We start from the raw sequence: 20,170 nt of genomic DNA, 5'->3' as shown, positions 1-20,170 counted from the left end.
ACATTAGCTGTAAGCATGCCAACGGCCCTACAGAAATCCAGGAGTTGTTAGCCAAGAGAGCAATTTCAAAAATGCAAGAGCATGCCCTTGATAAAGTAATTTGTAGCATGAGGTAAGAGTGCTCAAAGCCAGAGGGCAAATGTACTGCGGCTACCAAACCGCGGTTCCCCGAGTTGCAAAATGCATCCTCCCACCCACCTCCCCCAGACCGCCACTGGAGGAAACACAAACCATTAGCTGGGAGGGGAACAGAGTCACCCCTATGGTGCCCAGTTTTACTCTGCTCTCCCTTCCTGCTCTTTGAGCTGAGTTCAACCCTGCTTTGAGATGTGACATTCCCGGAGGCAGTGCTTTGAAACGGTGCCCTGCGGGCGGACGCGTGCCTGCGCGTCACAGCGTCCTGTTAGCGCTTGACATCTTTGTCTAACAACAATATTTTTCTATAGCTGTAGCAACATGGTTTTGTTTTTCCTAGGGACAGCATACATATTGATGCTGGTGGCTTTATCTACTTCAGCTGATTTGACTGCTCCAGTGGAAGAAAAGTAATCATACAATAGATTTGCTCAGAGAGTACGAAGTCTACGTTGCAGCTTCAGCACAGAGGCAGTCTAATATTGGTGGCTTCTTCATTAGCCTCACTGAGATACTGCAAAGAGGAGGAATAAAGTGTACCCGATTAAGCTACTGCTGGGCATCATCATCCTGCTTCAAGTTTCTCATTTTAGTACCTACTTAATGCCCTGGGAAAATGGAATTACAGCAAATTCCACATTTTTTATTAGCGGGGCACTTTTTAAGCCTCAGAAACTAGTGTCGCTTGGAAATGTCCAACAGTTTTTTTGAGTGCAGACACAGGCCCACGGTATGTCACAGACTCTGCAGAGGCAGGAGATGAGGAGGAAGTTGGAGGGAAATGACAGACTGCAAACACAAGCATTTTGAAGCTGTTCTAGAGCTGCAAACGAAACCAGGGCTCCTCCAGTGGGTGACATGCCTCCTTATTGAAATAACAAAACCCCAACAAAAGAAACCCCAACTATAGCAACTCCAAACCATGAGAACGCCATCATTTTCCTTAACGCTTAGACACCAGTGAGGTTTTAACAGTTAGTGAGCACTGTGGGGTAGAAGAAACCTTTCCCTTACCTGTCCTGCACTGTGCACCTGGCTGGATGGGCAAGTCTTGTGCTCGATGTTGTCTGTGTCCCCAAATGGAGAGTGCTTCCCACAGCACAGGAACTGGAAGAGAGGGAGAGATCTGCCAGCCACCTGCTGGGGCTCTCTCCTTGCTGCTAGCTGCTGCGGCAGGAGATGTTGGCAATGGGCCACCCTTCCTCCCTGCTGCCCCAGGCAGGACTATGCAACCAGGGCTGCAAGAAGCGAAGCGCACAGGTATGCAGCTGACAACTGCAGCAGCAATGGAAGTTAAATTCAGAGGGGGTGGATGGATCTGGCCCCAGACTTGCCCAGCCCCTCCAGGTCTGCTGCCTGGGGCTGGGGCCAGGCTCTCCTTCCATGGTCACACCAGCTCTCACAGTGTCTGCTCTGGAAAATCCAGGGATGCTCAGACTCATGTTTCCAGTGCTTGTTGTGGGCTGGGGGTGGTCCCCAGCAACACCCACTGTGGAGCTAGTTTCCCATAGGAGGGTAAACTGGCCAGCTTGGAGCTCTAGCAGAAGGAAAAAAAAATAGGAGTAGAAGGACTGTTTCTCAGGCCTTCAGCGTTTATCAGGATCAAAGTGGCTAAAATAGTAACTAATGAAGCTGGATATTGTGCCTGGTTCTCCTTGCCAAGGGGGACTCTGTGTGTGCTGCTCCACAACCCTGCAGAGCAAGCACCGCCACACCTGGTCAAGGCTCCGAGGGCCACCACCATTATTGCAATGAGGAACATTTGCCCTTTTCTGTGTTTTGAGAAGCACGGATGACAGCAGCTTCAGAAAGTACATGTTACAATGATTTAAGAAAACATGGAAGGATAAAGAGAGTTGCATGGGAGGTGTCTGGAAACAGCTGAACGGAGCTGACCTCCTGATCCAGCCCTGCTGCATGCCATGAACTCACTACTCAAACAGGCCCTGCTATGCAAGGAGACAACATCTCCTGTTGGGGACTTGGGAGTTTCTCACCACAGGGGACATCCTCACTCAACTCCTGTGGCTCTGAGGGCAAGCATCCTCCCTGTGCTCTGGGCAACCACCCATACCCACCTACTGAGCTACAGACAAATCCCCTGTGCCAACAGCATCCTGGTGGTGGTTTTGGGGAGCTTGCTAGCAGCCTCCAGCATTGCAAGAGGCCACGTAGCATCCAGTACTTCTCAGCCATAGGCTCAAGAGTAAACAGAAATAACCAAGTCCAAATATTTCTGCTGGACAATGTGGAATTTCCCCCCTCTCTCTACCTGACTGGGGACACCAGAGAGGTGTATATCCACTTTCTCATACCACGGATAGGGAGCATGGCAGAGACCCTGCTGAGACAGACAATATATATATATCAGCTACAGTGTGGAAGCTCTGAAGATCTCATACCAGAGCAATGCTCAGGCAGGTGGCCCTTTCCTCCTGTTGATAATCCGGTTGGTCAAATGTGGGAAAGTAAGAGTAGGAAGGGAGGAGCAGACTTCACAGCAGGCTGGAGGACTTGGTTCCCAAGGAAAAACGGCATTGCATCATCCACAGGGAGAGCACAGGCATCAGCCCAAGCCTGCTGAGACCATTGGGAAGATACCCCAGGGCAAGGTTTTCTGCTGAGGCTGAAAGACAACTTACTGCTTCATGAATGGCAGTCAGCTCCTGCCTCCTGATGCTGGAGGTGTTCCTCCTCACCTCCTCGTACACAAGATCGTACATATCCATCATGCTGTGTTCCACCTGCAATGAAAGCAGAGATCTGTATGTGGAAAACACTTACTGTGGTAATTTCTGAAGGGAAATATGCTTCTCTCACATCCCCCCAGAAGATATCACATGTGTAGTGAGACAAGTAATGCAGCTATTAAATGACCACCATTCAGCAGCAGGAGCTAGTGTATGACCCACCACACACCAAGGACTACCTACAACATGGTGAGTCCCACATGAGAGGCTGCAATGCTGCATCTGTTCCACCTTCTGCTACACACAAAAATCACAGAATCATTAAGGTCGGAAAAGACCTCTAGGATCATCAAGTCCAACCATCAACCCAACACCACCATGCCTCCTAAACCATGCTCTGAAGTGCTACATCTACATGTTTTTTGAACACCTCCAGGGATGGTGACTCCACCACCTCTCTGGGCAGCCTGTTCCAGTGCCTGACCACTCTTTCAGTAAAGAAATTTTTCCTAATATCCAATCTAAACCTCCCCTAGCACAACTTGAGGCCATTTTCTCTTGTTCTATCGCTAGTGACCTGGGAGAAGAGACCAACAGCCACCTCACTACAACCTCCTTTCTGGTAGCTGTAGAGAGAGATAAGGTCTCCCCTCAGCCTCCTCTTCTCCAGGCTAAATAACCCCAGTTCCCTCAGCCGCTCCTTATCAGACCTGCTCTCCAGAGCCTTCACCAGCTTCGTTGCCCTTCTCTGGACACGCTCCAGCATGGGCCCTTTGGCATCATGCCAGGTTCTCACCAGCTGATGGCTGGAGCTTTTGGCCTGTTTTGTGTTTAGAGTCAGAGAACAACTCTGGTGCCTGTGACCAGTGTGTCTCTAAATCCCTCTGCCAGGCAGGGATGACACCATCTCCCTGTCCTGTTGGATGACTGTGAGGACAGGCACACATGACTGAGAGATGCTAAAATAAAAAGTTGAGAGGACATCAGATCGCTGGTGTTATCCCAGTGATGGAGGTGTTCCTCCAAATAGAGCCAAAAACATAACAGAGTGATTCAGTGGTGAATCAGACCCTAAATATTTACCAAACATGTGAGAACTCACAGCTTGACAGATCCCAGGGAACTCCCACTCGGGTTTCAAAGGGAAAAAATATGACAATTGCCTTCAGCGCCTGGAGTCAAAACCTTATTTCTTCCTTTTATTTTCCCTTGCTTCCTCACCAGCATCGATCTGAGTGGGCCTGCAGGCAGCGCTTGCCTTTCAGGAGGGAAAAATTGATCGGCGAGACAGAGTGGGTGGCCACACAGGGAGGACAGGCTCTACGGGAGCAGAGCCAACTCTCAGTGAGGCTTTTCAGCTCAGTCTCAAGGGGCTGTGCTTGGAAATTATACTAGGGGAAAAAAAACCAACGCCATGTGCCTGGTGGGTGAAACCAGGGTAATGTGAGGCAATTACAGCCATCACTGCAATATTGCTCTACCCTGCCTGTCTGTCCAAAATGCGAGCAACTAATGGAGGTTGATAACCAGGGAGGAGAGAGAGGAAGGTTGAGAAGATTACTTGTATCCAAGTCGGCTCAATGCCACCAGTAATAGAGTTTAATGTCTCACATTGGAAGATTTTCCGTGGCTATCAACATGGCATAGAAATGAAGGGGCTTGGGGGTTTCTCTGCATTTATCTGCAGCAAAGCTGATGTCCCCCCTGGACACTCCATCACCCTTCATGGGGCAATCTGTAGGTGAGGCAGGAGCAGCCCAATGATGAAGGACATATTCTGAGCCAAGGAAAAAATCCTCCACAGCAAGGTGTGTGATGCTGACCTGTCCCTCACAGGTGAGGAGGGAGGATGCTCATTTTGCCACCCCTGTGTATCAGAGTGCATTGAGTAGGATGGGCACAGCAGTAAGAAAAGATCTCCAGCAGACTTGTGCACCATCCTTCCCCTGAGCAAACCTTAAACCCAAATAAGAAGAAAACATCCAAGCTTTTCTTCTTGTGGGCCATGAAATAGCTTTCCAGCAGCAGCAATTAAATAAATGGATTCAATAAAAAGAGCATCCATTTCCACTGAAGAATTAGATTAAGAATAATGAAAAAAGAATAATCTTTTGACCTCCTCTTTTGGCCTCATGTTGCTGAGGAAGGAAGGAAGAACAGAGCAGCGGGTGCCTTAACCTAAGAGATTACCTTTTGAATATCCCAACCCCAGTCTAAGATGCAGGAACAAAAACTATTTTGTGTTGTTACAACATACATATGGATTTTGGTAAGATAACAGTGCTGCATGTGCAATTTTTGCCTGTTTGTATTTATTGTTAGTCTCAGGGTGCTGAGCTTCCCTCCTAAATTTCAATGACTTTTTAAAAAAAGTAAAAGGGGGTTTTAAGCAATTTGCTAGGTTCAAGCAAGTGCTCAAGGCTTGAAAGCAACCCAGAAGTTTAACATTAAAAGGTCTGCTGAACACTGGGCCAGGAAGTGGTGGTACAAGTAGTTTTATGCCTTCTGCCTTGCCTGGGCACATTCCCCAAAACCTCACAAAAACGGGCAAAAATGCTCCTTTGACTGCAGTGAGTTTTGGGCTGGATCTGGCTGCTTACTTTACAACTGTATTCAGCTTAAACCAAGGTGAATTGAGACGGGCCAGTGATGTTCCATCTGCAAAGACCATCACAGGCTCCATAGCAGTAGAGCAGGCTCTGACCACGCCACCAGAACCAATTCACTATGCAGAAAAGTCAATGCTCATTAGTATTTTGGTCTGATAATATGCCTCAGGGCCCAACTGAGGCTGATGTCCTACTCAGCAGCTTCTCAGGTTATTGTGCTGCACCAAGCAACCTGGGAGGAGGGCAGGTGAGCTGCCCAGATGTTGGCAACTGCTGGCCACTGCTCATAGCCTGCGGCAGCTGCCAGACTGGCAAGCTCCTGCCAGCTGCATAAAACCATGAGAGGATCTATTTAACCAGGCAAGGTCCTGCCTGATGCCATGGTGCACATTTGCACCTTCCTTGTTATTTTAGGTACCATGCAATGACATTAAACATTGAGTCTAAGGCTGCTTGAAGGAAGAGAACAGCTAGGAAAGAATTGAAGGAACAAGATAGCCATAACAAAGCTATGGCAGAAAATTATTCCAACTGTTGGAAACAATGAGGGAAGAAGCCACCAGCAGTCACTGTTTCACAGCCAGCTCAACTACAGTGATGGTGATGATGATTACGATGGTAATCTCCAGGTACATAATGACTACGAAAGACTTCAACTGCACCCTGTTTCTGAGCTTGCGAGCTGGCTTCTCAGTTATTTACTAATTTTTTTTTCATTTTGTCAAGCAGCCTCCAAGACCTGAAAGCTCAAAGTGTAAAATGTTTTACAGCAATAATTTCCTTTTAGAATGTGTGTCTGGGCAGGCCTAAGAGTACAATTTGCTGTTAAGTCATTCTCAGCGTTTCTATCTAGCAATTATATCTAGCATTTATACCCAGCTATTATCTGAATATACTATTTAGGCCCTGGTAAGGGAATATCAAACTACAAAACCATTTTTAAAGAGTAAATTGACTGTAGTTCCTCCACATCATCTTTCTGATCTTTTTCTAGGATCATTTGATTTTGGAGGGGAAAATAGCTGTCTTCATACAACATGGCAGTCTGTTTTCAAAGATTACTGCAGAGAGCTTTCTCATTTAAATATTTCAGAGATAGGTATAAAGTACTAAATCTCAGTATTTATCACTGGCTATTTCTTTCCATGCAGGAAATCATGCCACAGAGCATACAACAGGTCTGGTTTAACAAGGAGACATACAAGAGCAAAAGAGATTGCACTAATGAACCATCATCATTGCAACTTTTTTGCCTGGAATGGGTTTCTATTTAGAGCTGCAGACGAGCTCTGACGCACCAGTTATGCATGGCAGCGTTTATCCAGCCCAAAAAGGCATGCTAACTCATGCATGCCTAATGATGTAAAAAATAAAACCTGAAAGCATTACATGAAGTCACCAAGTGGTTTCATGACCTATCTTTATTTGCAACACTATTTTATCCAGCAGATGCAAGTTTGCCTGTATTAGTTTCCTTTTGGTCTGGGACGTAACAGTGAGGGTAGACTGCAGCACTGCTTTGTGCCGTCCTCAGGTTCCCATCACACACTCCACTGATGGGCAACTTTCAATCCATTGCCTCAAAATAATTTTCTTCTTCCTTTTCTTACACCAGGTGTTGGAGAAAAAGTATTAAAAATAATCAGGGTACTTTTTCTCACAATTAAGCAACAGTATGCCTTTTGAGTTTGAGTGGTTATGCCAATAGCGTTAATAACATGCTTTAAGAAAACCACAGCTGTGCCCCATCCCTTAACTCAGACAGCAGTTAGCACATAATGGACCAATACCGTTGGAGAAGAGAAAGTGTGTCTGGGCTTCTTTTTGAAAAGTCTTACACTCCCCCCCCCATCAGTATCATTATGGTCAAGTGAATTTTCCTGTTCCTAGTGACATGCTGTGACCCACTGCTGGAGGAGTAGTTATGGACGAAGCTCTCCCTTGGAAGGAGACTGTCCCTGCAATGCTTATCAGTAAAAAACACCGAGAGCTGAAGATGAAGCATCAGCTGGGCCTTGGCTACGAAAAATCTCCAGGTTAAGTGATATGCAGGTCACACCTTACAGTCATTCTTTTCCTGGAAGATGCTGGGTGAAATGTTCCAGCTCTAAATTAGTCAAATAATTGCTGCCTCCCATTTGCTGTCTGCATTCTTTAATGAAACATTAATTTAGGGGTGATATTGATGGGTTGTTGGATACAACAAATGGAAAATCACCACTGAGATGGATGCATCTAACTCCATCTGACTCAGTAGAGTAGCGGTTTTTTACTTACAGTAAAAGAAAGAAGGAATTTGGATTGTTTATCATCCTCTAAGTCCTTTCTTCCCCCAAGAAGCAGAATTTATGATGGCAGGAAGGCATTTACTCTAAGCCATTAGTGTTCTTGCCCTTGGCTATTAGAAACTAAGACAAATTTCATTCTTACCTCCTTCAAGAGGAAAACTGACATTTTTGACTTGGGTTATTTATCAAGGATAATTTTTACCTGTAATTGGATTTGGAACAGAAAGATCCGATGAGGAGGCTAGCCTTCAGTTCCTGATGCCTTTGCAAGCCAGGGGTATTAATGAATGCCCCTCCTGCTGCCAGTGGATAACCATGCCTAGGCAACCTGAGCTAGTTGCTTCAATGTGTGTTGGAAAACTAATGTAGACTTGTACCAGGAAGAACAGTCTGAGATCTACTCAGTGAGCCATCTTTGCAACAGCTCTTGGCCAAAAATCTCTCTGAAGAGCTGCAGCTCAAGGAGAACATAGTGTAAGGAGATGTCAGGGTTGTCTCAAAGATGAGCCCACCTGTCTCCTTTCTGCTTAACAGGAATGCTCTTGTCATGGCAGAGGAGGAAGGCAAGCATGGCAAGCAGAAGGAGGACCCTCCTCTCCTGTGGCTCTTTGTGCCTTTGAGGTACCAAACTGAGCACACACGCCACAGCCTCAGAAGAAACTGCAACCTCAGCACTTCATGTTCTTTCAGCATCTCCAAGAGAGATGTACTCACTAGCGCCACTCAGAAATATCCCTTCAGCAGCGTCTACCACAGACTCCTTTTGTAAGAGAACAGCCCCCCTTGGAAAGAAGAGGTATTGTCTATGTTTAACGAACATGAATCTAGACTCTTTTTTTTTTTTTTTTTTTTGGATCAAGCATTATTTGATGTTTTAATATTTAATGTAAGCTTAGGGACAGGATATCTTGGCCATTTAATCAAGGACAAGCGTTCCTTTTGGAAGAAAATAAAGGAAAGTTGGCAAGAGAAAGCAGCCTTGAATTAGCCGTAGGTGACATGTGACCAGGTATGGATAAAAAGCGTTAGGGTACTTCATCCATAAAGACCACCAAGGACCCCTGAAGAGAGGAAGACATGTGCAGAAGGATCTGAAGTGGAGCCAAGAATAGTGACTTAATGCCATTATGCAACCTAGGTAGATTAGAATGAACGTGTGTTAGACATACAATAAATTCATACATATTCTGCCTATATATAACAAAGGAGCAGGCTCTGGTGTGCTTGATTTGTGGAAAGCCATGAAGCACCCAGGCTTGTGCAATCCTGAAATAAATCAGCAATGTCTCTCCTGAGTGTGTGATTATTGACTCACTGCACATCGGGAGACGAGTACGCTTTTCGGACAACACTTTGCTTAGTTACAAACCACAAGTTAGTTATGACGTGAACTAGAATACAGTGGTTGACCTACTTGAAATCCTTCCTTGCTCCAGTAAGACAAAACACTTCTGCATTTCACCATCTCGGTCTTCCCCGTCCTCCCCAGTGTGCTGAAATGCACGTGTTCACAGAATGTCAGAAAGCAGCGGGGGGGCAGATGCAACTGCTTGGGTTTGGATAAGGCAACAATGCAACTGCAGTGAAAAGAGGAGGGAAAACCACCCTAGGTGCTTTAGCCAGGTTGCAGAGCAATTGCCACCATGTGGATCAAGCACATGGTAAGATGGGCTCACCCCGCTCCATGCTTGACCAGGCCTCCATTGCTCTATCTAACACAGTCATTACAACTTGCTGCATCTTTATATTCCCTTAATAGCATTCAGCTCCCCTCCTCTCCAGCCTTCCTGAACCCAATCAATACCAGCTGCAGAAATTTGGCCAGCACTGCAAATCAAAGCAGCCTTTGAGGGCCCCATGGAAAACTGCCCAAGATAAGAAGGTGCTGCTCTGCCTCTGACTGCTGGTGGTCACGGGGGACCGCTGATGCAAGAGCAGCAAGATCCAGATGGGGTTTTTAACTAAATGGTTTTCACCTTTTCTTTCCAGTATATATAAATATATATATTATATACACATAGATACACACACACATATATAATGTTTTTTAATAACTCATACACTTCCACCCACTTTCTCATATTGGAAAAGGACCAGGCAACCCCCAACCATCTTTTAGTCCATCACTGAGTGAATACACAGAAGGAGAGAGAAAAAAAACCATCATGGAACAAAAAAATTCAGGCAAAGCACAGCCTTACAAAGTTGTTTCTCTCTGGTCCCAGTGCTTCCATCAGATCCTTGTACAAAACATTTAAAACAGGAGAAAGTGATGAGCTTTTATGCTGCTCACCTCCTCCTCAATTCCCATCTGCATGTCCCAGAACAACAGCAAAAGTCTAGCTGCATGGGTGATATTCAAACTGCTCAAACAGCAGGCAGGGGGACATCACAGCTTCATGCTCAACCAAGCCATAAACCCCCAAGGCCACCTCTGTGCTACTCTATGCAGCCAGGAGCATCACTTTGTGACTGTGGCAGAGCACCAGATGCTTCACAGGGAAGCACAGAAAACCCAAGCAAGCAGTTATTCAACACCAACAATTTTTTCCCCTAAATCCTCCAGATCTGGGGCTGCATCCCTCCTGAGTAACACCAGCCTCAGGGTTATCAAGGTCCTCTTGTGGTTTTGGGTCTGCTGGCCACACTCCTTTTAATGCACCCCAGGATACTGTTGGCCTTCTTGGCCACAAGGGTACATTGCTGGCTCATGGTCAACTTGTCCACCAGCACTCCAAGGTCTTTCTCAACAGAGCCGCTTTCCAGTAGTTCAGCCCCCAGCCTGTACTGGTGCGTGGGGTTGTTCCTCCCCAGGTGCAGGACCTTGCACTTGCTCTTGTTGCATTTCATCAGGTTCCCCTCAGCCCAGCTCTCCAGCCTGTCCAGGCCTCGCTGGATGGCAGCACAGCCTTCTGGTGTATCAGCCACTCCTCCCAGCTTGGTATCATCAGCAAACTTTATGAGGTAACACTTGATCCCTTCATCCAGGTCATTGATGAATATGTTGAACAGGACTGGACCGAGCACAGGCCTCTGGGGAACACCACTAGAGACAGGCCTCCATCCAGACCCTGCCTCGCTGATCACGACCCTCTGAGTTCTGTTGTTGAGCCAGTTCTCTGTCCATCTCACTGTCCACTCATGCAACCCACACTTCCTTAGCTTGCCTGTGAGGAGGCTATGGTAGACAGTGTCTAATGCCTTACTGCAGTCAAGACAGACAACATCCACTGCTCTCCCTTCATCGACCCAGCCAGTCACACCATCATAGAAGGCTATCAGGTTGGTCAGGCATGATCCTCCCTTGGTGAATCCATGTTGACTATTTCTCATAACTTTCTTGTCCTCTCCCTGCTTAGAGATGACCTCCAGGATGAACTGCTCCATCACCTTTCTGGGGACAGTGGTGAGGCTGAGAGGCCTATAGTTCCCCAGGTCCTCCTTCTTGCCCTTTTTGAAGATTGGAGTGACATTTGCTGTCCTCCAGTCCTCGGGCACCTCTCCTGTCCTCCACAACCTTTCAAAGATGGTGGAGAGTGGCTCATCAAGAACATCTGCCAGCTCCCTCAGCACTTGTGGGTGCATCCCATTGGGGCCTATGGATTTGCGAGGATCCAGTTTGCATAGGTGATCTCTGACCCAATACTCTTTAACCAAGGGGAATTCTCCCTTTCTCCAGATTTTCCTCTCTTCTCTGGGGGCTGAGATGCCTGAGGGCCAGCCTTAGCAGTAAAGACCAAAGCAAAGAAGGCATTCAGTAACTGCCTTCTCTGCATCCTGCATCGCCAGGGCCCCTTCCTTCAGCAGTGGGCCCACTGCATCCCCAGTCTTCCTTTTATTGCTGATGTATTTAAAGAAGCCCTTCTTGTTATCTTTGACATGCCTTGCCAGATTTTGTTCCATAGTGACAGCAATCATCTGAGCAGCCTTGGGTACCACAGCTGATGCTACTGGAAACAGGAGCTCCAGCTAACACTCTGCCACAGGAAGTGGCAGAAACGGGGCCACATAGGTTCAGCATCAGGGCAGCAATAAATTATAAAACCCATGAGCGCGAACAACTGTGTGGCATGTCAGACAAAGGACATCAGGGTCTTGCTGGTGGGAGCAAGCTGTTATTGTGTGATGAGAACATAACTGTTAGGAAAGAGTCACAATATTTAAAAACACTAAAGAAGGGGAAGGGAGTTTCCCCCTTTTCTATTTTTTCCATAGACTTCAGAGACTGGGAAAAGCTCTGTGCTTACTTTAAAGTGATTGTGCCTGGCAGAATAACAGCAAGAGCAAGGTGGACATTAGATTATTCAGTGTTTTGGCAGGCAAATCACTGCTTTTTGCAAATGCTCTTGAAAGACCCCCATAGGTGGCTACAACCCTGATCCAGCCCCACTGAATCAGAAAACCAAAGGAAACTGTATGCTTCAGGTTTGGTTTCAGAAAGCACCTGAACACACCTTCAGCTTGTGTTTAAGTCCCATTAAAATCTCTAGGACTTAAGCCTGCCTTTAAGCATTGCCTTCAGATGAGACAGACTGGACCCTGTAAGAGTTTGCCCCAGCACACACGACTAGCAGGAGCAACAGAAACAAACACACCCTGGAAAAACCACAGACTTGGTTTGCCACTGGAAGGACCTCTGCAGTCCTGCTTAAGGAATTACTTGGGAAGTGCAGGTCACTCCTTGCATACCTGAAGAAACAAGCAATACATGTCCTGGTTTTGAGCACAAAAAGACAGGATTTGCTTCCTGGCGACCCAGGCAGTACCGCATCTAGCATTGCACTGGTTAGGAGGAAGAGCCACAAACACAAGATCGGAACTGATCCCATATGCAGGTAAGAGAGCAGGGAAGCTGCTCTTTTGAAGAATGGGGCCCAGGTGTAGCAATGCTTGTTATTTAACAGCTGCAACTGTTAATCCCAGCTTTGTACCCCAGGCCCTGTTAGAAAATCACTGCCTCAAAAGACACCACCTTGCTCACTAACAAAGCATTAAAGACTCTGTTTCCCCTTTCCAGTATGAGGAGGGGAGAGCAAACATGTTCCTCTGCAGAAAATTTCAAGCAGAGCACACCTGCAGGAGAACCAGAGCACGGGTGGTTTGTGTTCCCCATCCCATAAAAAGCTAAACCCTCACATTTATTCCCTGAGTACTTGCAGTGCAATGCAAAGAGGCTATTGCTTTTCTACAAATGTGGAGCCAAAAGCCAATGTGAAACCTCTTTTTGAAATCACACAGCAACTTGAGAGACCATTTGAAAATTAAGAGATTGCGGTGTCATTGCAATTAGTGCAAATCCAAGTGACCTCTTCATCCAAAGGACGCGGGAAATCGGGCCTTTATGCCAGAAGTATGGGCAACTATTTGCACCAGTGTTTAGTTTCAAATTTTCCCGAGTAGGGAAATAATAATTTAATTGGTTTTAAGCTAACATTCACCTGCAAAAGACTCTCTGTAATTAAAAGCTTGTGCTGTTGCAAAACTCCTTTCACATTGCAGTAATTTTATTTTTGCTGATTCACCCTGCCATCCTGACTGCCTTACAGGGCCAGCATCGCAGGGCTGCTGGATGGATCTTCTAAGCCGCTGCAGAGAAGGGAAACAGCAGAAGATGGTGTGAGACTGAAAATCCTCCAGCCTTTTTCACAGCAGGGCCTAGAATGAAACCCCAAATCTATTTCTCTGTTGGCTAGCAAGGGTACCAAAAGTCTTTTACACCACAGCTGCAAGGCTACTCTCTCTTCCAGCCTCAGCTGGCAGGTTTTTAAAGCAGCAGTTAATGGGTGAGGAGAGAAGGAAAGCTGTGGAGGAGGAGAAAGCAGCAGCCTTCCCCACCAGCTGCTCCAGATGTGGCATGTCTCTCCTACATCCTTCTCCACATCCCAGGTCCCAGCCGCATTGGGTTGCACTGGCGACAACTAAAGATCTCACCTAAACAGGCAGAGGTTTGTGGTAAAGGAGCTGCCATAAAAATAACTTTGGAAAACAAGACTCATCAGTTTGGCTTCAGGAATCAGGACTCCCTAACGTGGCTGAAAACCAGCCAAAACCCTCATCATTTCTGTGGTTACCACAACTGCTGCACTGAAGGTGCTCGTGTAGAGGTCATCCTCCCTGCCCACTCTTGTACTTTGTTCTCTATTTCACTTTGCATCACCGGTGTTGAACCTAGACAGGTTTGTGACACTTTCCAACCAAGTCCACATTTCCCACCAAGACCACATTTTGGCCAGATGGCCCATAGCGAGTGCAACCAAACGTGCTCCTCACCCTTGTGGAGACCCTTGTCTGCACTAGGTTGGACATGGGAAGGGATCAACTCTCTCAAGTGATTTGGGCCAGGCAGAAAAGCACATTAGAGTTTCACAGGGGCTTGGAGGCTGGGCTGGGGTGTTTCTGGAACTGTGGGCTTGAGAGCATGATGGGATAGAGTTCACCTATCTGAACTCCTAGGAGGAGCATTGGGTGCAGCAGGTGAGGATATGGCTCTGGGGCAAGTTGAGCTAGAAAATACTGAAACATGAATGGCTCAGCACTATAGCTAGTAGGAGAAAAGGTCCGTCAACAACCTCCAGATTACAAATATTTTCATTTCAGATTTTCCTCCAAGCAGCTGACCTGCCCAGAGGAGTTTTCACACCTCTGCAAGAGACAGTGGCATTTTTTCTGTTGGTGCCATTGGCTAAGAGGCAAAGTGTTTCTTTTTAAGCTGGGGCTAGACACTAACAGAAAGGCTGCATTGTACATGCTGGCAAGACATGGAGATCTGGGATGTTACTCTGACTTATTTGTTCTTCCCCATTTTGTTCAGCATTTTCTTTGCAGAACGTACCAAGCAAACATATTTTGGGAATGAGTAGTTTGTTAGTTCCTTATTAAAAGTACTTCAGCGCAGACAGTTGGATGCAAAGCAGCCTTAGAAGACAGGCCTGGATCTCACAAAACCCATTCTTTGGCCACATGGATAGGTCAACAGGGCAGGAATAATTACAGTGCTGAACAGAGGGATCAACCTTTTTGTGTAAAGCACAGTAAACCTCAGATTCATGACTTTTACATGTCTGATGTAAGTTATTTGAAGTATAAAGATAGGTTACACTGAGTCTATCTGGGATGCAGGTAACTTGAAATTAAAACACATGGCACTTCTCTGAAAGAATTCATTCAGGAGCTACAGAAGGTCACAAAAGCAGAAAAGAATGGGAAATGAGAAGATTCACATTTTGTTTACAGTGCCCATGTCTGAGAATATAGAATATTTACAAATAACTCTTCTTCTCCTGTCCTGAGTAGCTCCTCTGTAAGAAGCACTGTTAACAAGTATCTAAAGGACTCACAAAGGCAAAAAAGGCCATCTTGCTTTCATCATGTTCAAGTAATATTTCTATCTACCGCCTCTTGAAAATAACCATCAAAGTAATTTTTCAACTGAAAATGGGGCTTTTCCATTTTAGATAATCTTCTATAAGAACAGTCTGCTTTATGAAGGAAATTCAGGGTTTTTTGATTTTTGGGTTTGGTTTTTTTTGATCAAGAGGAGTAAACCACTGAGGGCACCTGCCATGGTTTGGTGTGGGAGGGACCTCCCATCTCCTGGCTTGCAGAGCGACGGGAGGGTTCCACTTTCAGTGCTGCCTGTGTTCAGCACCTTGCCCACAGGGAGGGAGAGGAAGGATCTACTGACACCAGCTCCCAGCTGGCATTTCCAGATGGAACTGGCTGATTTTCTGTCTGGCTTTTCACTGGAAGGTCAATATATTTTACAAGGGAAAAATGCACATTTTTGGTTTAGCCATGAGCGTGGGGCAGTAGCCCCTCGGTGCTCTCAGAGGCACTGATTCAGGCACACGTAATGGGCATATTCATCCATACACAGTTTTATATCCCCAAATTCTCTTCCTTTCTTGGTAGCTGTGTACATCCCATCAAGTTTACAAGACACCCGTCAATTGGCTGAGTTTGATTTTTTCCCCCATATTACTGCAATTAACTATTTCTGACAGTACAGGCACGCAGTAGGCTCGGGGAGGACACCTGCTTTTATCTTGCTCTTTACTTTGAGAAAGTCAGGCAAACAAATGGCTCTATAACGAGACTTCAGGAGTCTTCCCCCTGCTCCATTTGGTTTTCTGTGTCACTGCACTGTCTTTCTGTTCTGGAGGTGCAGTCACATCTGCATTTCTCTCTCACATCTGCATTTTTCTCACTGGTGAGACAGGTTATCTTTCAAGCTAAACCAAATTTCCATTTGTTTTGTAAGGGACATTCCTAATTAAATCTTTCCTTACTTATATACCCTGTTTCTCCTTGCATTTTAGAAAGCAGAGAAGCCCAAGACAATGTCTACCAGTATTTCAGTTTTTCTGTTGCCAGAAACACTGCTGGATTTCTTTACCCAGAAAGTAAACACTTTACAGAAAACCTTCATTTTGCCTACTGGTAACTGTTTTGCCCAAAGAAACCCAACCAACTACTACAGCTAACCATAACACATGGGTGCATTTATGGGCAGGGCACTCAAAGCAAGAAAACAGGAAAATAATTTGAAGTAAAAACAGATGTGGCGATTAAGAGATATACAGAGAACGTAATTCTCCTTTAAATATTTTCAGCAAAACATTTTTCATTACAATATACAACTTTTTTTCTTGCAGCCTTTTTACACCCTACTCCATGTTTCTGGATTAAAAAGTATAACTAAATAGTCTGTTTGGAAAACCCAATCTCACAAAACCAAGCAGGCACACTTTCTGTTGCCATTTCTCCCTTACTAACACAGCTTTTATTTCAAACTCTCATTACAAACTTCTGCAGAAGAAGAAGGAAACTGTGCTCAAGACCTCCCTTCTGTGTTGGCCATGAAAACAAAATTATTTCTGTATTAAATTGTTAGTGTGGAAATAACAACATTTGATAGCTTTGCCCGAAACCAGGGAAAATATACGTAGAGGCTGTGGAAAGACTTCTCTGTGGATGTCTCAGCTCTGACTGAATCTGCTTCAGCTAGTTAAGAGTACAGATGAAAGCTGCTGCTGTGCCACCAGCACTCACCCTAACATTTCCAAAGCAGCTGGACAAATTCACGGGGGAAAAACCCACTGAGAGCATTAAAGGCAAAGGCACCAGCAGGTGCCATGAACAGGCACCTGAGCCACAAGTGGTTGGCATCTGAAAAGCATTGCTTTGTGCTCACTGGGTTTTTATACTCTTACCTTGGCCAACAGTGGGTGTGCCTGTCTGAGAGTGGGTACCTTTGGTCTTATCCAGTATAGCCATCTGCATATTTCAAAGGATTTTCAACTACTGTGGCCACCGTTTAGCTCTGGACAAACTTTCTAGAGAACCTTACCCCTCATCTTAACCTTGACTTTGCCCTTTAGACTTCTGCTTCCAAAAGGACTTAATTTTTGCACAGGACATGAACCATCATGTGGCAGGGCTTCTTGTCCCCAAGAAGTGCAATTGCCACACTCCTAGTATGGATTAAGTCTCTGGGGTTTTGATGGAGTGGTCATCCAGCAAAGAACAAAATCCCTTCTGATGCTCTTTTCCTGACGCACTGGTCTTCAATCCCCCCCAATGTCTGTAACCCTAAAGAGATGAGCTGGCAGTATCAATGTGACCCTAATCCACCAGGATGATGTTTTGCGTCACCCCTATCCTCATGGCTGGCCACAGCATTGTAGGTTGCAGCATGTGCCTCGGGCTGGGGAGGAACAAAACGGAGACGGGGAGCAACCCGCTGCATGAAACATCTATCGAAGTCCCAAAGACTTATCTGAGTTCCTGTTAGATAATTCAGATACTTCCCTAAAATATCAGGGTTCTGCTTTCAAAAAAAAGAAGTAATGATTTTATTTTTGCACTTCTAAGTCTCTTAACATTTTTTTTTGAGTGCAGGGATACAGAAAGGGGATTTAAGACCAAGCAGTAACAAATTCCTCTGAATGGGAAGATGAATAAATACACAAAAAGCAAATTATATCAGATTAAGAAAGGGTTAAAAAAAAGTCTAAACATCTTTAGGCTACCAAATATTAGGTTCAATTTCTGCTTTCCCCAACAGCCTGCCCCAGGGGCATCCCAGCCCTGGGGTGAGGGTACACACTGCAATGCGCAGGGCTGTCCCTTAGCAACTCTGTGTGCCTTGACTCCACTTCCCCAGCACCTTGCATCTCCAACACCATCCATCTACCACCACCAGCAAGCTCTGGGTTAACAAATCAAAACGCCGCTTTCTGGAAAATTTGACTGCGTACAGCCTTCTCTTTCTGGTCCAGCATGGCAGTGACCCAAAACACCGTTTTTCACACTAGCGTTTTTACTGTAGCATTGCTGCTGGTTAATAAACACCTCTTGGGTGTTTCTCCTGGCCATTGCCAGAGAAAACCTGAACAGTCACAACCTGCCACCACCTTTGAACAGAGGCTTCCAACTGTTTGCAGGAATTAGAGCTGTCTGGAAATTACTATTCAAAAGTCAAGCATCTCATTTAAAACAAAACAAAACAAAACATCCCCTGAAAAAAAATAAAAGATCCCAAAGCTATTTAAAATGAGACTTGCGTTTGTTTTGTCTTCAGGACAAAGTGTTGCCCTGCGTGAGGGTTTCCGTGGCTTCTCCCTGCAGATGGCCCATTGGAGAGGCAGCTGATGTAGGCAGCCCTGCTCTTGCAAAGGACGGATGTGACAGAGCATGCATCTGATAGACCTCAGCATGGACTCCTTAATTACCACCAGATGTCCCTTTTATGGGAGAAATCATTGCTACAAAAAAATCTCCATCTGACAAGATGGTGGTGGTATTTCCTAGCAGCCGAGGCTTACCTCTGTGCTGTGTGTGTATCTCCAGCAGGCAGCTGGGATCAATCCACAGAAGGCCAGAGCAAAACAGAAAAATCCCTGAGGACAAAGAGGAAAAATACCATCAGTTACAGTATGGGGAGAAAAACAGCCATCTGAAAACACCATTGAGACACATTTAATATGCTTGTTTGAGCAAGTTTAGTTAAAGTTAGAGCTAAACATCCCCTTCTTTTAATATCCTTCATAAAGCTGGTTACTTAAAAGAAATTAGATTAATACTAATGTGATTCTCTGTCAGGAGCCCTCTAATTACACTGTGGCTGTTTGCAGGGTTGACCAAAAAAGCATCAAGCTTCCTGCGGAGCGTTTAAACTATTCTGCCCAAATTCCCTTTGGGGAAAGAAAAAAAAAAAACCCCAAAACGCCAAAACATTATATTTACAATATGGTCCTCTTCTGTAGCAGGACTGTGCCCCAGAATTGTACCTCCTTACTCACAGGATTCAATCCCCTGCATTTAAAACTCGTCTATCAGTTTCAAAGTGGGGAAAACACAAATAGTCCATGAAGAAGTGAGTAATCGGGATGGAGAGCAACCTGGAAAAGGAGCTGGACTTTACCCTGTTAGCAAGGTGACAGCTGCACAGCCACGCATCCTTTCTTAAATCAGCACCATCCTAGTTAGATAAAAGGACTACAGAAACACAATCAAGGCCAGCAAACTGGCCCTGAAGTGTCTAAACAATTACGGCAATGATGCAGGAGGCAGTTTGCCTTTTGTCTTCTTCCCCAGGCTCGCAGAGCTGGAAGTTAGATGCATTGTCTCTTTATTTGAACAAATGTGATCCAAAAGAAAAAAACCCTGATGTAAACAGCGCTTGCCTGTTGTGACAGCTGGACCAAAGGATCTTGTTCACATTAAAAAAAAAAAAAAAAGAAAAAGAAAGGAAAAAGTGCCTGTAAAGCATTTGAAGGCCAAATGGGCTCCTCAAATATGAATCCACAGCTTAGTTCTGGAATGGCAAAAGATGATGAATAAGCACCAGTCAAAAATTATTGCCCTTACAAGTTTTTCCATGAAACTGTCCCTCTTCCAACAAAGTTATGTAGCAGGGGAAGATTACCCAACTGACTGCTTCTTATTTTGGTGTCTAATTTTTTTCTATGAGGGTTTTAATAGTACGATATAGCTGAAATCGCTTAAAAAAGACTAAATCTTTCATGAAAGCTTACCAAAATCAGGCTTAAGAGGAGGAAGAAGAGTGTTGCTGCTACAAATTCTGCTTCACCAAAAACCTTTTGCTTAAGAGGTATGGTTTTAAAAAAAAAAAAAAAGACTCGAACTCTTCCATACGCAACAAGAAAGGAAAATGTGTTACTTTAAATCCTGGAAATGAATGTGAACATGCCAATAAACTGCCTTTTGATGGTTCTTGTCCATCTGCTGCCTGCTGTGTTTCTCTGCTCGTGGCAGGACAATGCCCTTCCCTGGGGGCTTTGCTCCAGGAACAAGACAGGCATTGGCATTTCCCTACTCTTTTAGGGTGCTTTGTTTCAGGCTCTGCATCAGATGCTGGGGAAAACCCTGGTACGGCTTTTACAAAAAAACTTAAATTATGTATGTCTGATCTCTCCTTTTCTTT

At 45.4% G+C, this 20,170-nt stretch overlaps 2 protein-coding genes across 2 annotated transcripts in view; both read right to left on the bottom strand.

Annotated features, from left to right (window-relative positions):
• Positions 1 to 20,170, bottom strand: part of CD81 (CD81 molecule) — an 85,313-nt gene that overhangs the window by 49,066 nt on the left and 16,077 nt on the right. The window lies entirely within an intron of this gene.
• The window catches only part of TSPAN32 (tetraspanin 32), a 34,621-nt gene that overhangs the window by 4,287 nt on the left and 10,164 nt on the right, over positions 1 to 20,170 (bottom strand). Inside the window, exons 4-6 of the mRNA XM_064452518.1 lie at positions 18,549 to 18,623; positions 2,778 to 2,879; positions 1,150 to 1,242 (exon numbers count right to left, since the gene is read on the bottom strand). Coding sequence (XP_064308588.1) covers positions 1,150 to 1,242; positions 2,778 to 2,879; positions 18,549 to 18,623 — 270 coding nt within the window. The remainder of the gene's footprint in view (positions 1 to 1,149; positions 1,243 to 2,777; positions 2,880 to 18,548; positions 18,624 to 20,170) is intronic.

The sequence above is a fragment of the Phalacrocorax carbo genome, chromosome 5 (assembly GCF_963921805.1).
Source record: "Phalacrocorax carbo chromosome 5, bPhaCar2.1, whole genome shotgun sequence".
Taxonomy (NCBI): domain Eukaryota; kingdom Metazoa; phylum Chordata; class Aves; order Suliformes; family Phalacrocoracidae; genus Phalacrocorax; species Phalacrocorax carbo.
The sequence above is the reverse complement of the archived record's forward strand: the minus strand, read 5'-3'. Positions and strand labels throughout refer to the sequence as shown.